Raw genomic sequence first — 20,639 nt, 5'->3', positions numbered from 1 at the left:
TACACAGGTTAACTACAAAACATTACTGAAAGAAATTAAAGACCTAAATAATAAAAACAACACCTCACATTCATGGATTAGAAGACTTAATATTGCTAAGATTTCAATACCACTCTATGCAATGCACAGATTAATGCAATTCTTATCAAAAATCTCAACTTTTTCTTGCAGAAATAGAAAATTCCATCCTAGGAGGTCCCATCGTGGTGCAGTGGTTAACGAATCCGACTAGGAACCATGTGGTTGCGGGTTCGGTCCCTGCCCTTGCTCAGTGGGTTAGGGATCCAGCGTTGCCGTGAGCTGTGGTGTAGGTTGCAGATGCGACTTGGATCCTGCATTGCTGTGGCTCTGGTGTAGGCCAGGGGCTACAGCTCTGATTGGACCCCTAGCCTGGGAACCTCCATATGCCTCAGGAGCGGCTCAAGAAATAGCAAAAAGACAAAAAAAAAAAAAAAAAAGAAAAAAGAAAATTCCATCCTAAAATTCATATGGGCTTCCATAAAACCCTGAATGGCCAAAACGATCTTGAAAAAGAAAAACATTTGAGGTCTCATAATTCCTTATTTCAAAATTAACTTTGCACAAAGCTACAATGTGTGGTATTAACATAAAGACAGACATACACCAATGGAATAGACAGCCCAGAAACAAACCCTTGTATATATGGTCAAATGACTTTTGACGAGTGTGTTTAAAACCATTCAATTCAAACAATGCAGGAAATGTGGATATCGACACACATGTTGGACCTTTATCTTACATCAAATACAAAAATTAACTCAAAGTAGATAAAAGATGTAAACCAAAGACCTAAAATTATAAAACTATTAAAAGAAAGACTGAAGGGAGTTCCCGTCGTGGCACAGTGGTGAACGAATCCGACAAGGAACCATGAGGTTGTGGGTTCGGTCCCTGCCCTTGCTCAGTGGGTTAACGATCCGGCGTTGCTGTGAGCTGTGGTGTAGGTTGAAGACGCGGCTCGGATCCCGCATTGCTGTGGCTCTGGAGTAGGCCGGTGGCTACAGCTCCGATTAGACCCCTAGCCTGGGAACCTCCATGTGCTGCAGGTGTGGCCCTAGAAAAGGCAAAAAAAAAAAGACAGAGGAAGAGCTCATGACATTGGATTTAGCAATGGTTTCTTGGATGTGACATCAAAAGCATATGCAACAAAAACAGATAACACTGAACTGAAACAAAATTTACGTATCAAAGCATAATACGAACATAGTAAAAAGACAACCTCATAATTCCTGATTTCAAAATTAAATCAGATGGAAGAAATTATTTCCAAATCACATATCTAATAAAGGATTGATATATAAAGTTTAGAAAGAAGACTAAAACTCAATAATAACCATTCAGTTTATAAACAGGCAAAGGGCTTAAAAAGACATTATCTCCAAAGAAGACACACAAATCATCTATAAGCACATGAAAAGATGCTTGACATCACTTATCATTAGGGAAATACAAATCAAAACCATAATGAGATACTACTTTACACCCATTAGGATGGCTATTCTATTATCCAAAACAAACACACAAACAAACAAACAAAAGCCCAGAAAATACCAAGCGTTGGCAGTGAGTATGTGGAGAAATTGTAACACTTGTGCACTGCTGGTGAGAACATAAAATGATAAAGCCACTGTAGAAAACAATATGGTAATTCCTTTAAAAAAGTAAGCATAGAATGACCATTTGATTCAGCAATTTCACTTCTGGGTATACACGTCGACAAAGTGTAAGCAGAGATTCAACCCTGTACATTCATACCAGCAACAGTTATGGTACAACAGTCAACTCAAGCGTCCATTAACACATGAATAAAGATGTGCTCTATACATACAATGGAAAGAAATTCTGATACATGCCACAACATGGGTGGAATTCTGAAGACATTACACTAAATGAAATAAGTCACAGCAAAATAAATACTTTATGACTGCATTTATAAGGTAGCTAGAACAGTCTAATACATAGAGACAGAAAATAGAAGAGTGGTTTCCACGGGCTGGGAATAGGGGAAATGAGGAGTTACTATTTAATGAGTACAACTTTTCAGTATGGGATGATAAAAAAGTTTTAGAGATGAATAGTGGTGACAGTGGCACAACAATGTGAATATATTTAATGCTACTGAACTGTTCACTTAAAAATGGTTAAAGTAGCAACTTACCTTATATAAATTTTATTACAATGAAAAAAAAATTACTCATCTTCAGCTCTCTTGACCCTCAAACCCATATTTCCCCCTCTCCCCAAAGCAATTACCCTTAAGTACTAGGATTCTTTTTCCTGGTATTTAATTCAGCATTTCTATATATATATATCTTCTTGTATGTATCAATTACCTACATATGTTCTGCCACAGTAGAGGAGGCTTACAAAACCAGTAGTACTCTCAACACGTTTTACTTCTCTTAATCCCCCTGAGACGGTAACATCACAATTTGTTGTTAAATCATTCAAAACCAAATGTTAAAATTGCCTCCTGTTTCTAATTCACCTAATTGCCTAAAGACCTACTGCATTTCCCCCCAAATATTTCAGTATCTACTTGTAAGTTCATTTTTTCCCACCCTGAAGCCCTTTGTCCTAATCAGCCCTTTGGTCTAATCAGATTGGTTGTTCTTCAGCTTTGTGTCACTACTGTCATCTTGGGAACTTCCTTGTTGCTTCTTAGTTACTCTGTTTATTGAAGCCCTTTTCTCATGGTTTACTCCTTTGTTTTGCTAGGGCACATCTTCTGGTAATCACCTAAGAAATGTTATAAGGACATCTTTAATTCTACTGCTGAGAAGTTAGATGCCACTGATATTCCTAATCCTTTTTAAATGACCCTGAAAGCTTTTGAGAAATTCTTACTACTCTTGGTATTCTTTAAAATTTTTCATAAAAATTCACCAGGTACTGACCTGTTTTCATTTATTTTGCTTGATACCATATAGGTCTTTCAATCTATAAACTACAATCCTAAAGAAATGTGCTGGTATAATACCAGAAAAGACCTTCCTTGATGATTCCTCACACTATGTGGGGACCAACACTGTATTAGGCCAAACAAAGGACATCAACAAGTTAGGTGAGCCCAACAGTTTCCAGTTTCTGTCCTCTGACATACGGGATTTTAGTTATTAAGGAAATCAGCTTTGGATTCTGACAGACCTAGACTAAATCCTCAGCCTCAGTACTTACCAGCTATGGCACTTGGGGAAGTTAGCTTCTTTTAAATCATCTATGAAATGGAGATAGGTTTACTGTAGCGATTTAATAAGATGACACAAGCAAACTGGTTATACAACAGTAACATGTGTATATAAATAAAAGCACAATAAATGCTGCCTATTATTAAAATATCAAAAATTGGATTTGTGCAGATAATGTAAATACTGTCAAATCTATCATGGCTCTGCCATTTGTAAAGAATAAGACTAACAAAAGAAGTAGAAGGCACCCAATGGGGATGGGTTTTTCTTCAAGGTGATAAAAATGTTTTGGAACTTAATAGAGGTCATGGTTCCAAAACTCTGTGGGGAGTTGCCATCATGGCTAGGCAGAAAGGAATCTGACTAGCATCCATGAGGACGCAGGTTCAATCCCTGGCCTTGCTCAGTGACTTAAGCATCCAGCACTGCTGTGATCTGTGGTGTAGGTCTCAGACAAGACCTGGATCCTGCGTAGCTGTGGCTGTGGTGTAGGCCAGCGGCTACAGCTCTGATTTGCCCCTTAGCCTGGGAACCTCCATGTGCCACAGGTCCGGCCATAAAAAGATAAAAAAAAAAAAAAAAAAAAAAAAAATTTGTGAAAGTACTAAATGCTACTAAAATTACCCTTTAAAGTGGTTAATTTTATGTTATGTGATTTACACCTCAATAAAGAAGAAAAAAAGGAAGCAGGAAATAGGCAATGTGAGGGAAGAAGTCAAAAGTTGTTAGAAAGGGAGAAGGGGATTGATATCCTTTCCTCCAAATAATCTTTTTCTTTCTTTTTTTTTTTTTTTGTTGAAATTTTTCATTAAAGAAAAGTGATTTCTAAATAATCTCTTTTCAACTCTTTTTAACTGAATAACCAATAATGCTAATGTTGAGATGACAAACACTTCCTTTTTTTATTCAAAATCAACATACAATTAAGGTTGATTGAGAGATCAGCATATAATTAAGTGAAGAATAGCTGAAAAGTTTCTTCAGAAAGAAAATGTATAAAACAGGAAAGGGTAAAACGGACTTTTGAATCTGTAATACAGTTACCCATATATAAGTTAAAAAAAGCTAAGACAATGAATAAAATCTTTTTTTTTTCCCAAAAATCACTGTGTATCAGAAGACTGAGTTCTAAGCATTTCCTCATAATATGGAAATATTCCCTTATCTAAAATCTTTCCAATAAAAGAGGAAGAAATAAATTACTTCCTGCTGACAGATTAGAGTAAAATATTGTTATATGCATCTTTTTTTATTTTCAATAATTCTCAATGCTCTATGGAACACTGTTTACAGAGATGTTATTTAACATACTACAGAAGAAAAGAAAGAGAAGGAGGAAGGGAGAGGGGGAAGAGAAAGGGAAAGAAAAGAAAGAAGAAAAGGAAAGCAACATATTTAATTTCATTCTTGGGAGATTTATAACGCATAATAGCACATTAAAGGTTCTGCAGTTAAAAAGCCAGTTAACTCTATTAAACTTATACTTTCCTGATTTATAAGGTACAGAACAGCTCTCAAGCTATGTCTATTAAACCATATGGAGCATCAATTTGTTAAAGATTGGCTTAGATTTGTATCAGAAGATAACATATAAATTAGATAACTTCAATATTAGCCTGAGGGATAAGACTGACATTCATATCAAAGAATAATCAATTCATCTGAATATAACATTGTTTCATATTACCAACTGGTCAGAGCAAGAGTTTAGTGGCAAGAAAATTGGGAAAAAAGTAGTAATAAGAGGAAAAGAAGAAAAAACAATCCAGGAAGAGTTAGTTCTTCAGTTTCCCTTCTATGAAATGACCCTATCCAGCCCTGTCAATTCTTGCTGCTTATTAAACAAAACATTTGTAGTTAAGAGAGCAAAAAATTTCAACTTGGTTCACTTTCCCTCTTCTCCCTTTTTATTTTTTACATTAATTTCCAATTCCAGGAGGTAACCTTGAAAGAAGTTAAATATTTGTCACAAAGGTATTTTGAGTACCTCAAGTATAAAATTTCACACTGCTATAACAAACTACATACCCAAACAGTTAAATAATACTGGGCAATTTAAGCATGAAGGTTTTTGTAATTTGAGTTTATTTTACTCAAATCAATGATGTATAGTAACAACAAAATCTAAACTCTGCACATTATCTCCTTTTTGGGAGGAAATCACATTAAAATACGGAATTAGAGGTATTTAAAGATAATTTTAAATATTCTTTAGACATCTGAATCTAGGTCTCAATGCTTTTTGTTGACAGTAAAAGTAATAATAATAAAAACATTTTTCACTGAGATGTTATCATCTTTGAACCAAAAAGGAATCACTACTGATTATTACTAGTGTCTCCAATATAGTGTAAACCTCAAGGAAATTAATTATTTAGGTACTAGAGACAGCCATTCCCATAGAGAGGTTACTCCTAACATGTAAACTGCTTAGGAATTATTTATGTTCATTTTAGTTTACAGGAAAAACTGTATCTCCCTTCCTGGTCACTGTTCATAAAAGAAGGGTGTGGGGTGAATAACCAAAGCCAACAAAGCTTTGCTGTCCATTTATCACTCAATCCAAAAAAAGGAAAAAGCACATAAGACAAAACAAGCACAGCATAGCTATTATATTTGGTTGATAATTCTTCACTTTTATGTGCTATTACCATTACCACTGGGATGACAAGATCAACTGGTTAAAGCAACCAGTGGCTAAATAACAATCCATACATATAAACATTTTTATAAGAGTAACCTTTGAAAAAGTCAAAAACCAGATAAAATAAACTAGATACATTAAAGGAGAGAATAAACTTCAAATTCCACTCCTGATTACAAACTAAATGTGTGACTCTTAATTCAGAGGCACAAAGGCAGAGGTTATGAAGTCAGATGACAGATCAAAATACTTTTCAGCACTGTATTTTCTTAATGAAGTTATTATAACCTAAAGTCTGATAATCATACATATAGAATCAGAAATTAGACTTTATCAGAAATCTAAAAGATGATCAATCAGCCTCAGTGACTAATTCACATTAAGAGCCTACTCCACATTCAGAAGGCAATACCGTAAAAATTAGCACACCAGATTAATTTACCACAAAGCTATCCTCTCACTGATCAAAAAACTTCTTCTCTACTCAGAGAATTCATACTTTTTCAATATGAGTATTAATCTAACTTGGTTGAATACAAATTATAGTAATGTGAAGTAGATCAACTTCAGAGATGTTTCATGTAGGCCATAAAGAGACCTGATAAACACTCCTGCACCACAGCAGAGAATACATGTCTGATGACTGCACTGCTCATTTCCTAGATTCTCCTCTCTTGATTCAAAATTTATTTCTCTCATTCTTTTTCTGTGGATTCTTTATTGCACTTTCTGTGGCTGGGTATTATCACTGACTAAGCCATATCAAGATGTTGCTCCCATGTATCTATGATGTTAAACATCCTTCCACCATGTCCTGCCTAATTAAAGAAGGCTAATTCATTTCCTATTTTTAAGTTCTTAAATATGCATCTGACAGTCTTGCGTACCATCTAAAATTGTAATAGAAACTACAAAGTAGTTTTTTTTTTTTTTGTAGTTACTGAAATTTAATTCTGAACACAACATAAACACTACAAAAATCCAACTGGATACAACTCAATACTGCAAAAATGTAAATATACTTTGGTTCAAAGCAAACTGTTACAAGTTAATGACTCAGAAAAACAACTATGGCTAGCTCACATAAGCGTATAGACAAGTTTACATACTAAGACAACTATTTTAAAAAGCTTCTAGGAGTTCCTACTAGGGCGCAACAGGATCAGCGGCATCTCTGCAGTGCCAGGGTACAGGTTTTTTCCCTAGCCTGGGAACTCATATGCCACAGGGCAGCTGAAATAGGAAGAAGAAAAAAAAGGATTCTACATATGCATAATGCTTTACAAAGTGTTTTCCTGCTCATTATAACATTTAATTCTCATAACCACCAAATACTTAAATTGAAAGTCTCCAAGAGAGATACTCCTGAGAGTACAGGGAATAATCCAAAATTTTAACTTTTAAAAGCCAGTTGAAGTTCCTACTGACATTTTACAGTGAATTTATTTATACACATATTTTTGCTCTGAAATTACAAAATATATTGACTATTTACATAACAAACACAAACCTCTTCTAGAATAAAACATATTATGTACTCTTAGGTCACAAATGTATTTAAAATTACTTAAATGAGCCTTAAGAACTATTGCTCAGAACTGATATTATTACACTTAGAAAATTATGCAAAATTATAAAGCAGACAGTTAGGCTTTGGTATGTCAAGCAATTCCTTTCCAGATCCCTTGTACCAAATACTTCTTCATGTCCTTGGTACATTTATGCCCATTATAAACTGCTCTATGTAAAATTACATGGTATCAGTCATCTACTTTAGCATAAATAAATTTAAGTGAATAAATCCACGTGAGGATTTTAAAGCTAACAGCCAACTGTGAAATAAAAGACAAAAACCATAGTGTAATGGAATCCAGACATTAAACTGGGGGGGGGGGGCATTTTATGGAGTCCACGAAATCATATCACATACACCTGGTTATGTAAAACCAATGAGTTTTATCCCATTGAGGCCCAGTAGGCACATGAAGCAAAATAAAGCAGTTACAAATCACCAACATAATAAAGTTTACATCACAAAATACATCTTTTTCTGTGGTTTAGAAATCTTTTCTAAATAAAAATACATGAACACATCAATATTTGAAACAGAAAATTAAGAGTTCTTACCTTACTACATCATCAATATTGTTCCTGTATACGCCTTCAAGTCTTTCTGCAGGAAACCCCATAGCAATAATGTTTGGATAAATATCTGAGTACTCAAGTTAAGGAAATTATCTGAAATATGAACAAGGCAAACTACATGTACATGTTTTAAAACTCTAGCTGATTATAAAAAGCTTCCCCCCACTACAAGCTTGTCAAATATATTTATTTATAAGCCATCATGTGTAATTAAGAAATAGAGGTAAAGACAACGACCCCCCAAAAAAGATCCTCAAAACAATTAGGTGACAAAGTAATTTTCAAATCTTCCTACTCAATATATATACAATGTACCTAAGGTAAATAATAACTTCTAAAAGAAAAAAAAAACAAGAAAAAAAAAGGTAAATAATAACCTCTATATTTACAGTACTTAAATATAAGGACAAAAACCCAAAAATCAAAATAAAAACAAAACACAACTTCTCATTTTTCATAGCTGTAAAAGGTACAACAGTATAGATAAAAGTAGATACAATTAAGAGGAAGTCAGAATTAAGAACCGGCTATGCCTCTAACCAGTTGTATAAATTGGATTAAGTCAACTTTTTAGACTTGATTTCCTATTCTACATGATGATTAGGTTGAGAAAAACCACTATGAGCTCTTCTAACCCTGGGCAATTACAACCTGCTAATTCTAAAGTGAGGTAGAAACTTAGTCTCATTTCCAAACAAGGTAATCAATATTTATTTAGCAGGCCCATTCTATTCACTCATATTATATGATACAGTTGCATAAAAACAAACTTCTACACTCAAGAATTTATATCAAGCTAAAAAACACCAATCATCTACATTTCTAAGTATTTTGTCCATTATACCAGCTCTCATTTCTTAAACTCTATCAATCCCCTCTAATCTCATGATTTTCTGACACAGACCTTGCAAACCAGCCAAGCTAATCTGTCCAAGCATCTCTATATCTCTCTGCCCACCTACTTCTGGACCCATTCATCTTCATAATACAATTCAAAATTCACCAAATCCAGTGCCCTTTTATTAGATCTTTTTATTTCTGCTGCATTCACATTATTAATCTTATTTCAGTATTATTTTCAATCCAAAAGTAATTATTAAATTACTAAAGACTTTCATTTTGATACTATAATTTAAGAAAAGATTGCATATGTACTGTATGTTCTATCTTTATGATTACTAGTACTACCTAGACAGATTTACAGAATATTTTAAGAAAAAATGTGCACAACAGGGTATACAGTATGCTACCTTTTGTATAAAAGAAATAGTATTTTATAAAAGAATATTCACACATATGTCTGCTTGAACCTGAACCCTCCAAGACACAGATACACATACACACAAAGGAATAATAACTGAGAAACTAATAAAAATGGTTGCTTCAGGGTGAAAGGAAGGGAAAGGGGAGAGGCACACACTGAAAATAGCCAGAAACAAATAAACCTGATTAACTATCAAATTGGTAAAGGAGAAAATATTTCAAAAAAAATTAGACACTGTAATCTTCCTGAATTTCTTGTCAAGAAGTAGTCTATGAAAAAAAAAAAAAACTACAAAGGACTTTCAAATTTCTTCTGACAATTTATTTTTAGTAATATCAGTATTGATATGTTTAAATTTTTTACACTGTAGGAAAAAGCAATGAAGCTTTGTGAATGACTTGAAAACTCATGACTGTGACTGTAAGAGAAATGAGATATTATAAAATCAAGGAGTCAAGTAATAAATGAAAATATTAATATGAATTCATGTTTGGACAAGTCTGTATTTTTTAGGTTTGTTCAAAGAAATGGCCTAAAAGTATGTATGTCTTATTAGCAGTAGTAAACACTTCTAGAACCCCCTTCTCACCCCAACTCCCCTGGTTTCATTTCTAATACCATAATAAACTAAAAGGAACCAACTCCTTGGAAAAACAGCTGATGTCAGATCTGGGGAGGAGAAGGTACAAGGTGAGCCTGGGATATCCTTCTGTGCCAGAGAGCAAGAAAGGCATACAGAGAGTAATGCTCTATGGCAGACAGACAGACATACGAGTTAGCATGAAGGACATCCCAACGACCTCAAATTGTGACAATCTATGTATCAAATAAAAAATTCAAATGGTAGTAAATTAAAGGACCTTGAATGTAAATCTCTAAGTCTATAATGATGCTCAAAAGAGAAAAAGTTAGAACAAAAAATTATTTTTTTAATTTATCACCTCTGATAAAAGTGACTACTGGAATAGTTCTTAAAAATTGGTAAAGGGGAAGATTAATGATTTATCTTGCTTTTCCCATAGGAGCTCCAATTCATAAAATAAACTCAACAGAAAACACCAGTTAATAAACATAAAAAGACAGAATTAGAAAAATCAAACCTTTCAAGCCCTAATAAAATTCACTTAGGCAAGGATCATCAAATGGTGCTAAAGAATGATGAAGAATTGAACTTTCTTCCAGAGACAAAGTAACAATGCACAAAATACTTTCTAGTATAAGACAAACTAAACAATAAGCAGAAAAGACTGTGACAACCCAATTTTAATGGTCAATCTCAGCATCACCAAGAAACTTAAGCACAGGTCACATGAATTTTGACGTGACACAATATGAAGGATACAGCATCATTTATGACAGCCAAATTATCTTTGGCCTGAGAATGCACCAAGCATTTAGATATAAATTTTAACTTACAAATGCTATATGACAGAACAAGCTAAATGGCATTATGAGTGTAAACTGAACAAATTCAAAAGGTCTGTAGGACATAACACACTCCTTCAAATTATCTTTTTAAAAAGTTAAATTTCATTTTAAAAGGTGGAGAGAAGGATGGGTAGCTATCCCAATTTAGAAAGATTCAAAGTTTCTAACAGCCAAGTTCACAGGTATAATCCATTCTGTACACTGTTTTAGACAAACTAGTCATTAAAGACATTTTTGAGCCAACTAGAGAAATTTTAATATGATCTGAGGATTGGATGAGATGAAAATTTATAGTAGTAGAAAAGTAGACAATGATTTAAAAAAGGGTTTCAAGGGAAAAGGTATAGTGTGAAACCATTTTGGTAAAAGAAAACATGTAAAATATACCCATATACTTAACTAAATTAAAATATATAGACAAAAAGATTACAAACTAAAGTACTAAAAGTAATAACCTCTGGTAGTAAGAATATGCATTTATTTCCCACTTTCTTATAATCTCTAAGGGGTAGGACATATATTTTTTCTTATTTTTCTATTTTTGGTATGATGAACTTGCACTGTTTAACAAGTTATAAAAATTACATATGCTCCAAATCTATTTACTAACTGTCAAGACACAACACCACCTTTCCCTATATGACTTACACTATGTGTAGTTTTCAAAAATACTGAATTTCCATCAAAAAAAAAAAGTGTAATAATAAAAGTATCTAAGACTTAAACAGCATTTATTATAGGCCAGGAACAATTTTTCTCACTTTAAAAATACATAATTCACCCTCAATCTCAAAGCGTTCTTCTACTATAAGGACTCCAAAAGAAAACCATTTTAGGATTATCATTTTTAACATCATAAGCTATCTATTATTCTCACATAAGAAAATAGCTCCATCTAAAAATGTAGCTTGTATTCGATTAACGAAATGTTTTAGGGTTTCATGTTTCCATTCATGAAAAATATTTTTTAAAAAGAAGAGACTAGAGACTCAAATCAAGCCTAAAGCAGTACAAGTCCTGAAAGTGAATAATCTTTACTTTTTACTCTGTCTTGTAGAGAATATAAAAAAATGGGAAATCACAGTTAAAAAAAATGAGGCAGCCATAGGGAACCCAAAGTAGTGGCAGCTACCACCAATCAGGAATTCCTATCTAAAAAAAATTATAAACACATCTTAGCCAAAAATATAAACTGAAATAATGCCATGTTTTTCTAAGCAATGCAGTAGAAATTTTTTATTTAAAAAATAATTATTACTACTAAAAACCTGTCTAACTGATTAATTCTTCAGTAAGAATGCTAGTAAGATTCTAGCCCTATAGAGAAATCATAGAAATGGGGGAAGAACACAATGGAATACTACTCAGCCATAAAAAAGAATGACATAATGCCATTTGCAGCAACATGGATGGAACTAGAGAATCTCATACTGAGTGAAATGAGCCAGAAAGACAAAGACAAATACCATATGATATCACTTATAACTGGAATCTAATATCCAGCACAAATGAACATCTCCTCAGAAAAGAAAATCATGGACTTGGAGAAAAGACTTGTGGCGGCCTGATGGGAGGGGGAGGGAGTGGGAGGGATGGGGAGCTTGGGCTTATCAGACACAACTTAGAATAGATTTACAAGGAGATCCTGCTGAATAGCATTGAGAACTTTGTCTAGATACTCATGTTGCAACAGAACAAAGGGTGGGGAAAAAAAATGTAATTGTAACGTATACATGTAAGGATAACTTGATCCCCTTGCTGTACAGTGGGGAAAAAAAAAAAAGAAATGGGGGAAGGAATAAATTAGGAATTTGGGATTGACAGATACATACTACTATATATAAAATAGATAAACCACAAAGACCTACTGTATAGCACAGAGAATCACATTCAATACCTTGGATGACCTCTAATGGAAAAAATCCAAATCACTTTGTTATGCACCTGAAATACTGTAAATAAATACTCTTCAATTAAAAAAAAATACAAAGCCCCTTGAAATGCAGTCATTTTAACAGAACTATACTCAAATTTACTCTTGTATTATGAATACTAATTAAGTAAGGTTGCAAAGGGCTTGGTTAATTTAAGAAAACTATTTGTCAGTAACTATACATAAATGAGGGTGTTACGTACTCATTAAAGTGAATTCAGATACACCCCCCCCCCCGCTTTATTCACTTCATTACCCAAACACATAATGAACATTGTGCAAGGGGCACTGAGAACATAAGGCTAAGTAAACAAAGACTACTGCACTTGAGAGGTTCCTATTCTATTAGGGAAGACAGACATACAGATCTACAACTGTGCCAAAGGCCCCATTATACATAAGATCAAGATACTTTAAAAGCTAGAAAAAGGGATTAATTCTGTACAAGAAGAGATAAAGCTTTATAAAATAGGTAATACATTAGATAATCCTTAAAAAATAAGTCAGACATTAGTAAACAGAAGAAGAAACAAGGGCAATTACAACATTCCAAACAGAGGGTAGAGAAGAAATAAAGGAACACATAAAATATTCAGAAAAAGCGAGTAGTCCAGCACAGCTCACACACGAAACTTTATGGAGAAGGTGGAGGGACTGATAGAGTAGCTCTAGTTTTAATGATGCTGTGGCAGGGAGCTTGGTCAACATGGGAGTTCCTATGGCCCTGCAATCTCTTATAGAGTAACAATCCAGTCCTTCCTATAAAGAAAAGCTAGGACTTCAGTCTTCTTAAGGTTTCAGGTTGCTCAGACTCTCATCTTTCTTATTCATACAGTTTTTCCCAAGACTTTGGCATCCCTCATAAGATTGAAAAACAGAAAGAACATGTCCCAGACAGTATGCCAAATGCATTCTCATTTAATCTTAACAATCCTATGAAGTAACATTACCACTTCATAGATGATGAAATTGAGGGTCAAAAAGATTGGGTAATTTGCCAAAGGTCCTAAAGCCAGTTAAGTAGTTTGTTATGATTCAAACTCATGTACCTAACTCCAAAGCCCAAGCTTTTTACACCATTCAGTCTCACAAAAGATTAAGTTTTTCCATGTTTCAAATCAATAAAATATAAAATTTTCAAAGGAAGCAGTTTCAAATGAAAGTAATTTGAAATAACGTTAAAATTAAAAAACTTCTGAAACACAATATAAAAATCTACTGGTATTTCCAAAACTAACGTCAGCAGCTATTGAGTGCTCAAACTTGAGGCAAATATTTCTTATGCCAAGAATTATATCAATAAACAAAATCTTTTTAATATATGGCTTTTTGCTTCCCTATGCTAAAACGTTTCTTACAAAAAAATTTTAGATATTTTGCTCTGAATAATAAAATACTATCATAATACTATTAAAATACTATCATATAATAGCACTGTCATAAGGATTAAATGATGTAATATATGAACAATGCCTAAAACAGTGATGTTTGTCTCTCAGTTGAACAAATGGTACAACTCTGGATTAGAAGAGCCCACCAGAACTATTTGGTTGTTCTTCAATGACACTGACTTACTGAATAATCTAACCCTTCTAAAGAGCATCTAAGCTTAACTGAAATTTTAAACTCTTTAAAAACTGTACTATATCAATTTGCCTTTTTATTTAAGAACATATGTAAAATGTAACTCCAGAAAGAAAAAAAGCCTTTTTTCCCCACATCATTGGCTACTACACATGCAACAGAGAGGTGAGAAATGCATATATGGTACTTTCTATTTTGCCCAAGTTGGAATGCCATCATAGCTATAGGAGATGAGACACAATAGACAGTCTTTCCCCACTCCCCTACCTTCAAGCAAATGTGCTAAATTTGTTTTGTTTAAACTGAAGTATAATTTACCTACAATTAAATACACAGATCTTAAGTTATTGGTTTATGAGTTCTGATAGTTATATATATCATGTTTGATTCAAGTGCTACAACAATCCCTTCTCACAACACTGAATACTGTTCCAAAGGAAAAAACTAATAAACATTAGTTATGTTTTAAAGTCTGTCTACAGAAGTTGATTTAACCCACAGTATAACTGACCTATTATAAAATAATGTGGCTTCATAAGAGCTAAATAATTTTATTGGATATTCTACGCAGCCAATCATAACTTAAAACACTAAAAATATTTTCCTAATTGCCTATAATTAACAAATTATCTTTTAGAAAACACCTTGTGAGTTGTGATCTCATGAGTCTACTGTATTTCAGAATTTTTAATTAATGCAGTTTATGCTATAAATTTACCTTGAATTTTCAAATAGAGGGTAACAACCAAAAATAGCTCCCTAACATATTTTGTTTTACTACTTTCCATTATGTTGCATTTTTTTCAAAATGACAAGGGATAAAAACAGTGCTCCCTAAGCCTTATTTTACAATAATATGTTCCTGACATATAGACTGAATCTTATTTTAAGTATAATAATTACTAACAGTAGAGCAGTTCTGAGAAGTTTCTCTGTAGTACTAGGTACAATGTGTAGATACGCTTATCCCTTAACAACTTATAAAGTACAGTGCTAGTATACAAATAACTATTTTTTTCTGCCATAATTATTTTAAGGAATTATTTAAATAATTAAATAATTTCCTTATTTCCAAAGATCACATATAAGCTATTTTTAGAATTCCAGCTAACTGTAAGATGTAACAATATGACGTAATAGCATATACAGAACATGACAGGTCTAAAAAAATGACATACAGATAGTCACTGTAGAGGTAGCTATCAAAAAGTATCAAAAGCAAATTTGATAGGAACACTGAGCTACACTGGCAGCATAAGTAAAGGAATAAAGTCAGACTAACAAGAGAAGACAAGAATCAAAGCAAGTTAGCAAATGCAGCCACTTCACCATTTAATTTTATTTTCCACTAATTTCTGGAGCATTTTCCCTGCTTTCGATGCTGTCTAACCACAGACACCTAAGGCTCAGGTGAGAGGAAAAGAAATTCAGTCATTGGTTCATAAGCTACATCAGCTTTACACTTCTTTCAACAAATTTTAACAAGTTTAAATTTAACAAACACTTTCCAAGTATGTCACAGTTATATCCATATTATCAACTTCTAAAATCAAATTGTGCTCATGGACTTCTATGGCTTTCTCATTTAATAAAAATTTTGTATTTCTTGGAGTTCCTGTCATGGCGCAGTGGTTAACGAATCCGACTAGGAACCATGAGGTTGCAGGTTCGATCCCTGGCCTTGCTCAGTGGGTTAAGGATCCGGCGTTGTCGTGCACTGTGGTGTAGGTCGCAGACGTGGCTCGGATCTGGCGTTGCTATGGCTCTGGTGTAGGCCAGCAGCTACAGCTCCAATTCAACCCCTAGCCTGGGAACCTCCATATGCTGCGGGAGTGGCCCTAGAAAAGGCAAAAAAAAAAAACCCCAAAAATATAAAAAAGAATTAACAAGCAAATAAAGATGAAAATAAAGATCAGAAACCATAAAAAAAATTTTGTATAATCTTACTAGATTTTGTTTTTCCCTATTAAGTGTGTTAAATATTTGGATTCATATTGGGAGGAAACAGAAATAGGAATTCCTTAAATTTTTCAGTTGACAAAGTGCTAATTGTTCATTATCTAAGATCATTTGCCCTAATATATGTCATATAATGATCCCTGTTCAGACCAAATTAATGAAGCCTAAAATCTTATTTTCTAAAGTGAAAAGGGTACATAGGTACAAAAGAAATATTAAGAGGAAGACTGCTCAAAAAAGATGGGAATTTTAAGAATAAAGAAGACATGTCCAGAAACAACACAGGACACAGGAACACTGAAATATTTACTAGGGGCCTGGCCCTGTACTAAGTACTTGATGCATACTGTCATTTAACATAGAAGACCAGAATTCCATTCTTAGGTTTGCAACTTAAAAGCCTAGACTTCAGATTAAGTTATTTCAATCTCTGGGCCTCAAATATTCTTGATTTTCTGTAAAATAGTGATTATAACACTTGTAACATCATTGCTGGTTGTTTCAAAGATCACATAGGATATCTGGAAATATCTCTATAAAACTACAAAGAGATCTACAATTGTAAAAAGGGGTTATTATTATTTGAAGTTGTATAAATTAGAAATGTCCTGCTATTTATTTTTAGGTTAAATGTCTCACTGCAAGGCAACTTAGTGTTTTTGTAAACAAATTGTAAAAAAAGGAATTCCAATATATTAACCCAAGTTCGTTCACTTTAGCATAAATTTTAGGTTCCCTTTAACACTTTTTAATTATCTGCTAGCAGTGCCACATCAGAAAGGAAAAGTGACTACCAAATAATATATGAACTCTACTAAAGTTTTCTACTTCTCCAACTTGAATCTTAACAACTTTCTTGCATGTTTTTATATAATTCCAACTCTTACTGACTGAAAAGCATATATTTTTGCTTTGAAATTTAAGTTTATATCTCTCTTTCCAAATGAAAATATCACATTCTTCAAAGGTGTATCAGGAATTACTAAAAATTCCTCCTCTTAGGAACAATACTATAATTGGTTCATTTGGCAAAAAATCTGCAACCTGTAATATAGAGCTATGAAACTGCTGTACCTTTTATTCCAGTAATCCCACTCTAACAATACAAGAAAACAATCCAAGAAAAAATAAACTATACAAAGATGTTTATAATAGTAAATATTGTTTAGCAAACTATATTTAAGCCTGATGAATTATTACCTGTATAACTTTTAAAATAAGTACTTGATACAAGTTCCTATGTCAGCAGGTTAAGAATCTGATTAGTATCCATGAGGTTGCAGGTTCGATCCCTGGGCTTGCTCAGTGGGTTAAGGATCTGATGTTGCTGCAAGCTGCAGCACAGGTCGCAGATGGGCTGGGATCTGGTATTGCCGTGGCTGTGCCATAGGCTGGTAGCTGCAGCTCCGATTCAGTCCCTAACCTTGGAACTTCCATATGCCACAGGTGTGGCCCTAAAAAGAAAAAAGAAAAAAAAAAAGTACTTGACAGATAAAAATGTATGTTAAAAGAGATCACAGAATAGTATGAAAACACTGACTGCAAGGACCTAATTATGTTCATACGTACGTTAATAGGGAAAGATAATTTATAAATATCTGAAATAGAAGTAAATTTTTTTCTTCTGAGTTATTTCAGAATCATTTTGAAAACATTTCAAGCCAGATATATTAACATTACATTTAGTTTAAAAAAATTTTTAAAGGAATAATCAAGGCACTCTGAACTTTATTTAAATTTAAGCAAATTAGAACCAGAGAAAAGTATCTTATCAAATCACTGATAATGCTAGGAATATTCTAAAATTCTAAGTATAAGTTTTTAGTGTATTAGCTGAGGGAAAATTAGTACCTTCAACTAACTGAATCAACTCTTCTCCAGAGTAGTTGTTAATTATGAAATAATGCATCCACAACTGTTTGAGCCTACATCTGTGAATCTCTAAAAATTTAAGTTGCCCAACTAACTGGTTTTAACGAGTACACCAAACAATTACCTCCTTCCTAGGTCTCTGGATGAATACGATAAGACTGATTTCCTGTTTCAGAACTCTGTTGCTGTTAAAAAATACACACACACACACACACACACACACACACACACACACCTCCCTGCAGTTTTGCTCCCACTAAAAACCATCTAAGATTGACTACAAATGATAAATCGAACAAAATATGGCTGTGACTTAACCTAACTTTCAAAAAGATTATCAGTTTAACAACACGCCTTAGACATACCTGTCAACATTATACACTTGAACTAAGCCAAATGCTAGTCCTAATGAATTTTCTACCACAAAATCTTAATAAGGCATATTAAAGATTGTAAAAGTTAAAATTACATCAACACATTGGTTACTCTAAAGTACAGAGAGGGTGTCTTTTATGCTCTAATCTTTATATTCAATGTTAGATTATAAATTACTTTTGTAACAGCATTCTCATATCATTTAGTTTACCAGAAGTGACTACCTAAAACATTAGTTTTGGCTACTCTATAGTTATGCAAAAAGATGAAAGGCCATTAACTGTTACAGGAAAAAAAAAATTTCAAAGAGTTCAGGTACAAAATATGCCACGGGATTTGTCAGTAGTTTGACAACAAAAGACTAATAATATTTAGTGCCAATTCACCCAATATTAACAAACTGCAGTTTTTTTGGGGGGAAAAGGAAAGATCCCAAGATTTCTAAATGTATTGATTTTTTAGATACAATCATGACCAAATTTTGAACATTCAAAAGCTATCACACACACAAGGTACAAATGAATCTCTGGCAAGCAGATATTTCTTTTTCCTATTACTTCAGCCCAAACTGCAAAATTTTTAAATTTACTTCTCTTAACAAATTTATCTTTTAAAGAAAGCCCTGTTAATTTGAACCATTTTAAAGCAAAAAAGCTCCAAACAAATGTGTATTAACTGCTTCATTTTATATCTGGCTTTAATATTTTAAATCAAGCCTCTCTATTCCATACCTTAAGCCAGAAAATAACTTGAAAATGACTTTTTTTCCCAATTGTGGCAAAAATAGTTTTTGTCTAAGTACAGTATTTTAATCTGGATAAGAACAATATTAACTAGAAATACATGTAGATTTTAAAAGATTGAGGGTACACATATTGGCATTCATCATTCTATTCGTAAGAATCATATTACTGATTTTATGACAAGTGCCTATGACAAATACTATAAAATATGATTCATATTCCCAGTGATGGTATTTTAGTCATTACATCAATTTATCATTTCTTGAATAAGTATGTTATCCAAAAGACCTATAATTACATATACTAAAATACTACTCAAAATTCAGACCTTAGGATTTAATAATATGCAATTTTAAAATATACTATGCTATAAGATTAGGTTTACACTGCTTGCTTTAAATAGATAACATTCTTAATTTTAGATAGTGTGTTCCTGAAGGGATACCATTTTAGAATAAATCCAATTACTGCAACTGGAGGAAGACACAATTACTAACCATGATTAGTTGTGGAATCTTCATATTCTAAGAGAACATACTAAAAATCTTGGAAATTAAACTGAAACATTAAAGAAAAAACTAACCTAGAGCTAGCAGTCAACTTTTTCAACCAGTAAATAAACTTAAAAATATAAAGTTTAACATACAGAAAGACAAAAATACCACTAGAGAGACTGAAGAGTAGAAATGAAAAGAAAGGAAAGGAGCTCAACACTTAACACTGTTTAAATACTATTAAGTAAATAAAACAGATAAAGCCTTGTAAACTTCTAATATTTGGATAAAAATCTCACATATGTACCTCACTTCATGTAAAAGATGTAATTTCTGTCTATCTAAAAAGGTTCAAAAAAGCATTCTTTTCATGGCCTACAATTCAGGCCTGAACAAATTCTATAAACTAAACCTAGTAAAACCATCTACTTTCATCAGACATTAATTTGAAATTGGCAAGATGTTTCTAACATAGAAAACAGAAATCTGAGACACAAAGTTGCATGTGAGAACATAAATTCAAAATCCCATCTAAACTGAAATATTATATCTAATCATATTATTCATTTGGCATAATAACAAATTCTCAATAAAAAACAATGTCAACATAAGAAATAATACAAAGTAGATTAAAATTAATCAGATCCTATTAAGCTCAGTATGCAATTTTAAAGACTTATATGCAACTAGCAAGACTAAGTTCCTGCAGATGAAAAGAAATTAAGTTATGGAAACAATTACTATAGTGGTCCAAAATGTACTTGCAAAATTTTAGGGGAAACTCATTTACAAGGATACAGACAAGAATTGAGTTATAGAAGACAGCAGAGAACTTGAAAAATACTTAAGTGAATCTTTAAGCAATACTCATTAAATCAGATCTCTATTAAGTTCTGTAATAATGAATTCCCATATGCCAGCTCTTAACAAAATTAGTTTAAAAATATCAAAATCTTGTATAACTTAACATCACATTAAACTTTTTTTTT

The 20,639-nt window shown here is 32.9% G+C and overlaps 1 protein-coding gene across 4 annotated transcripts in view; it reads right to left on the bottom strand.

The window, feature by feature from the left end:
• PTEN (phosphatase and tensin homolog) overlaps positions 1-20,639 on the bottom strand; it is a 95,124-nt gene that overhangs the window by 61,307 nt on the left and 13,178 nt on the right. For all 4 annotated transcript variants that reach the window (XR_014825592.1, XR_014825594.1, XR_014825593.1 and 1 more), the window contains 1 exon segment: positions 7,981-8,065. Coding sequence is in view for 1 of the 4 variants with exons in the window: in NM_001143696.1 (NP_001137168.1) it covers positions 7,981-8,065 (85 nt within the window). In the remaining 3 variants the exon portion in view is untranslated.

Source organism: Sus scrofa, chromosome 14 (assembly GCF_054392235.1).
Source record: "Sus scrofa isolate SSC_HxYL_T2T_F1_AM1 chromosome 14, Sscrofa_HxYL_maternal_Yorkshire_Landrace_v2.0, whole genome shotgun sequence".
In the NCBI taxonomy this organism is placed as follows: domain Eukaryota; kingdom Metazoa; phylum Chordata; class Mammalia; order Artiodactyla; family Suidae; genus Sus; species Sus scrofa.
This window is presented reverse-complemented; position numbering and strand designations above follow the sequence as displayed.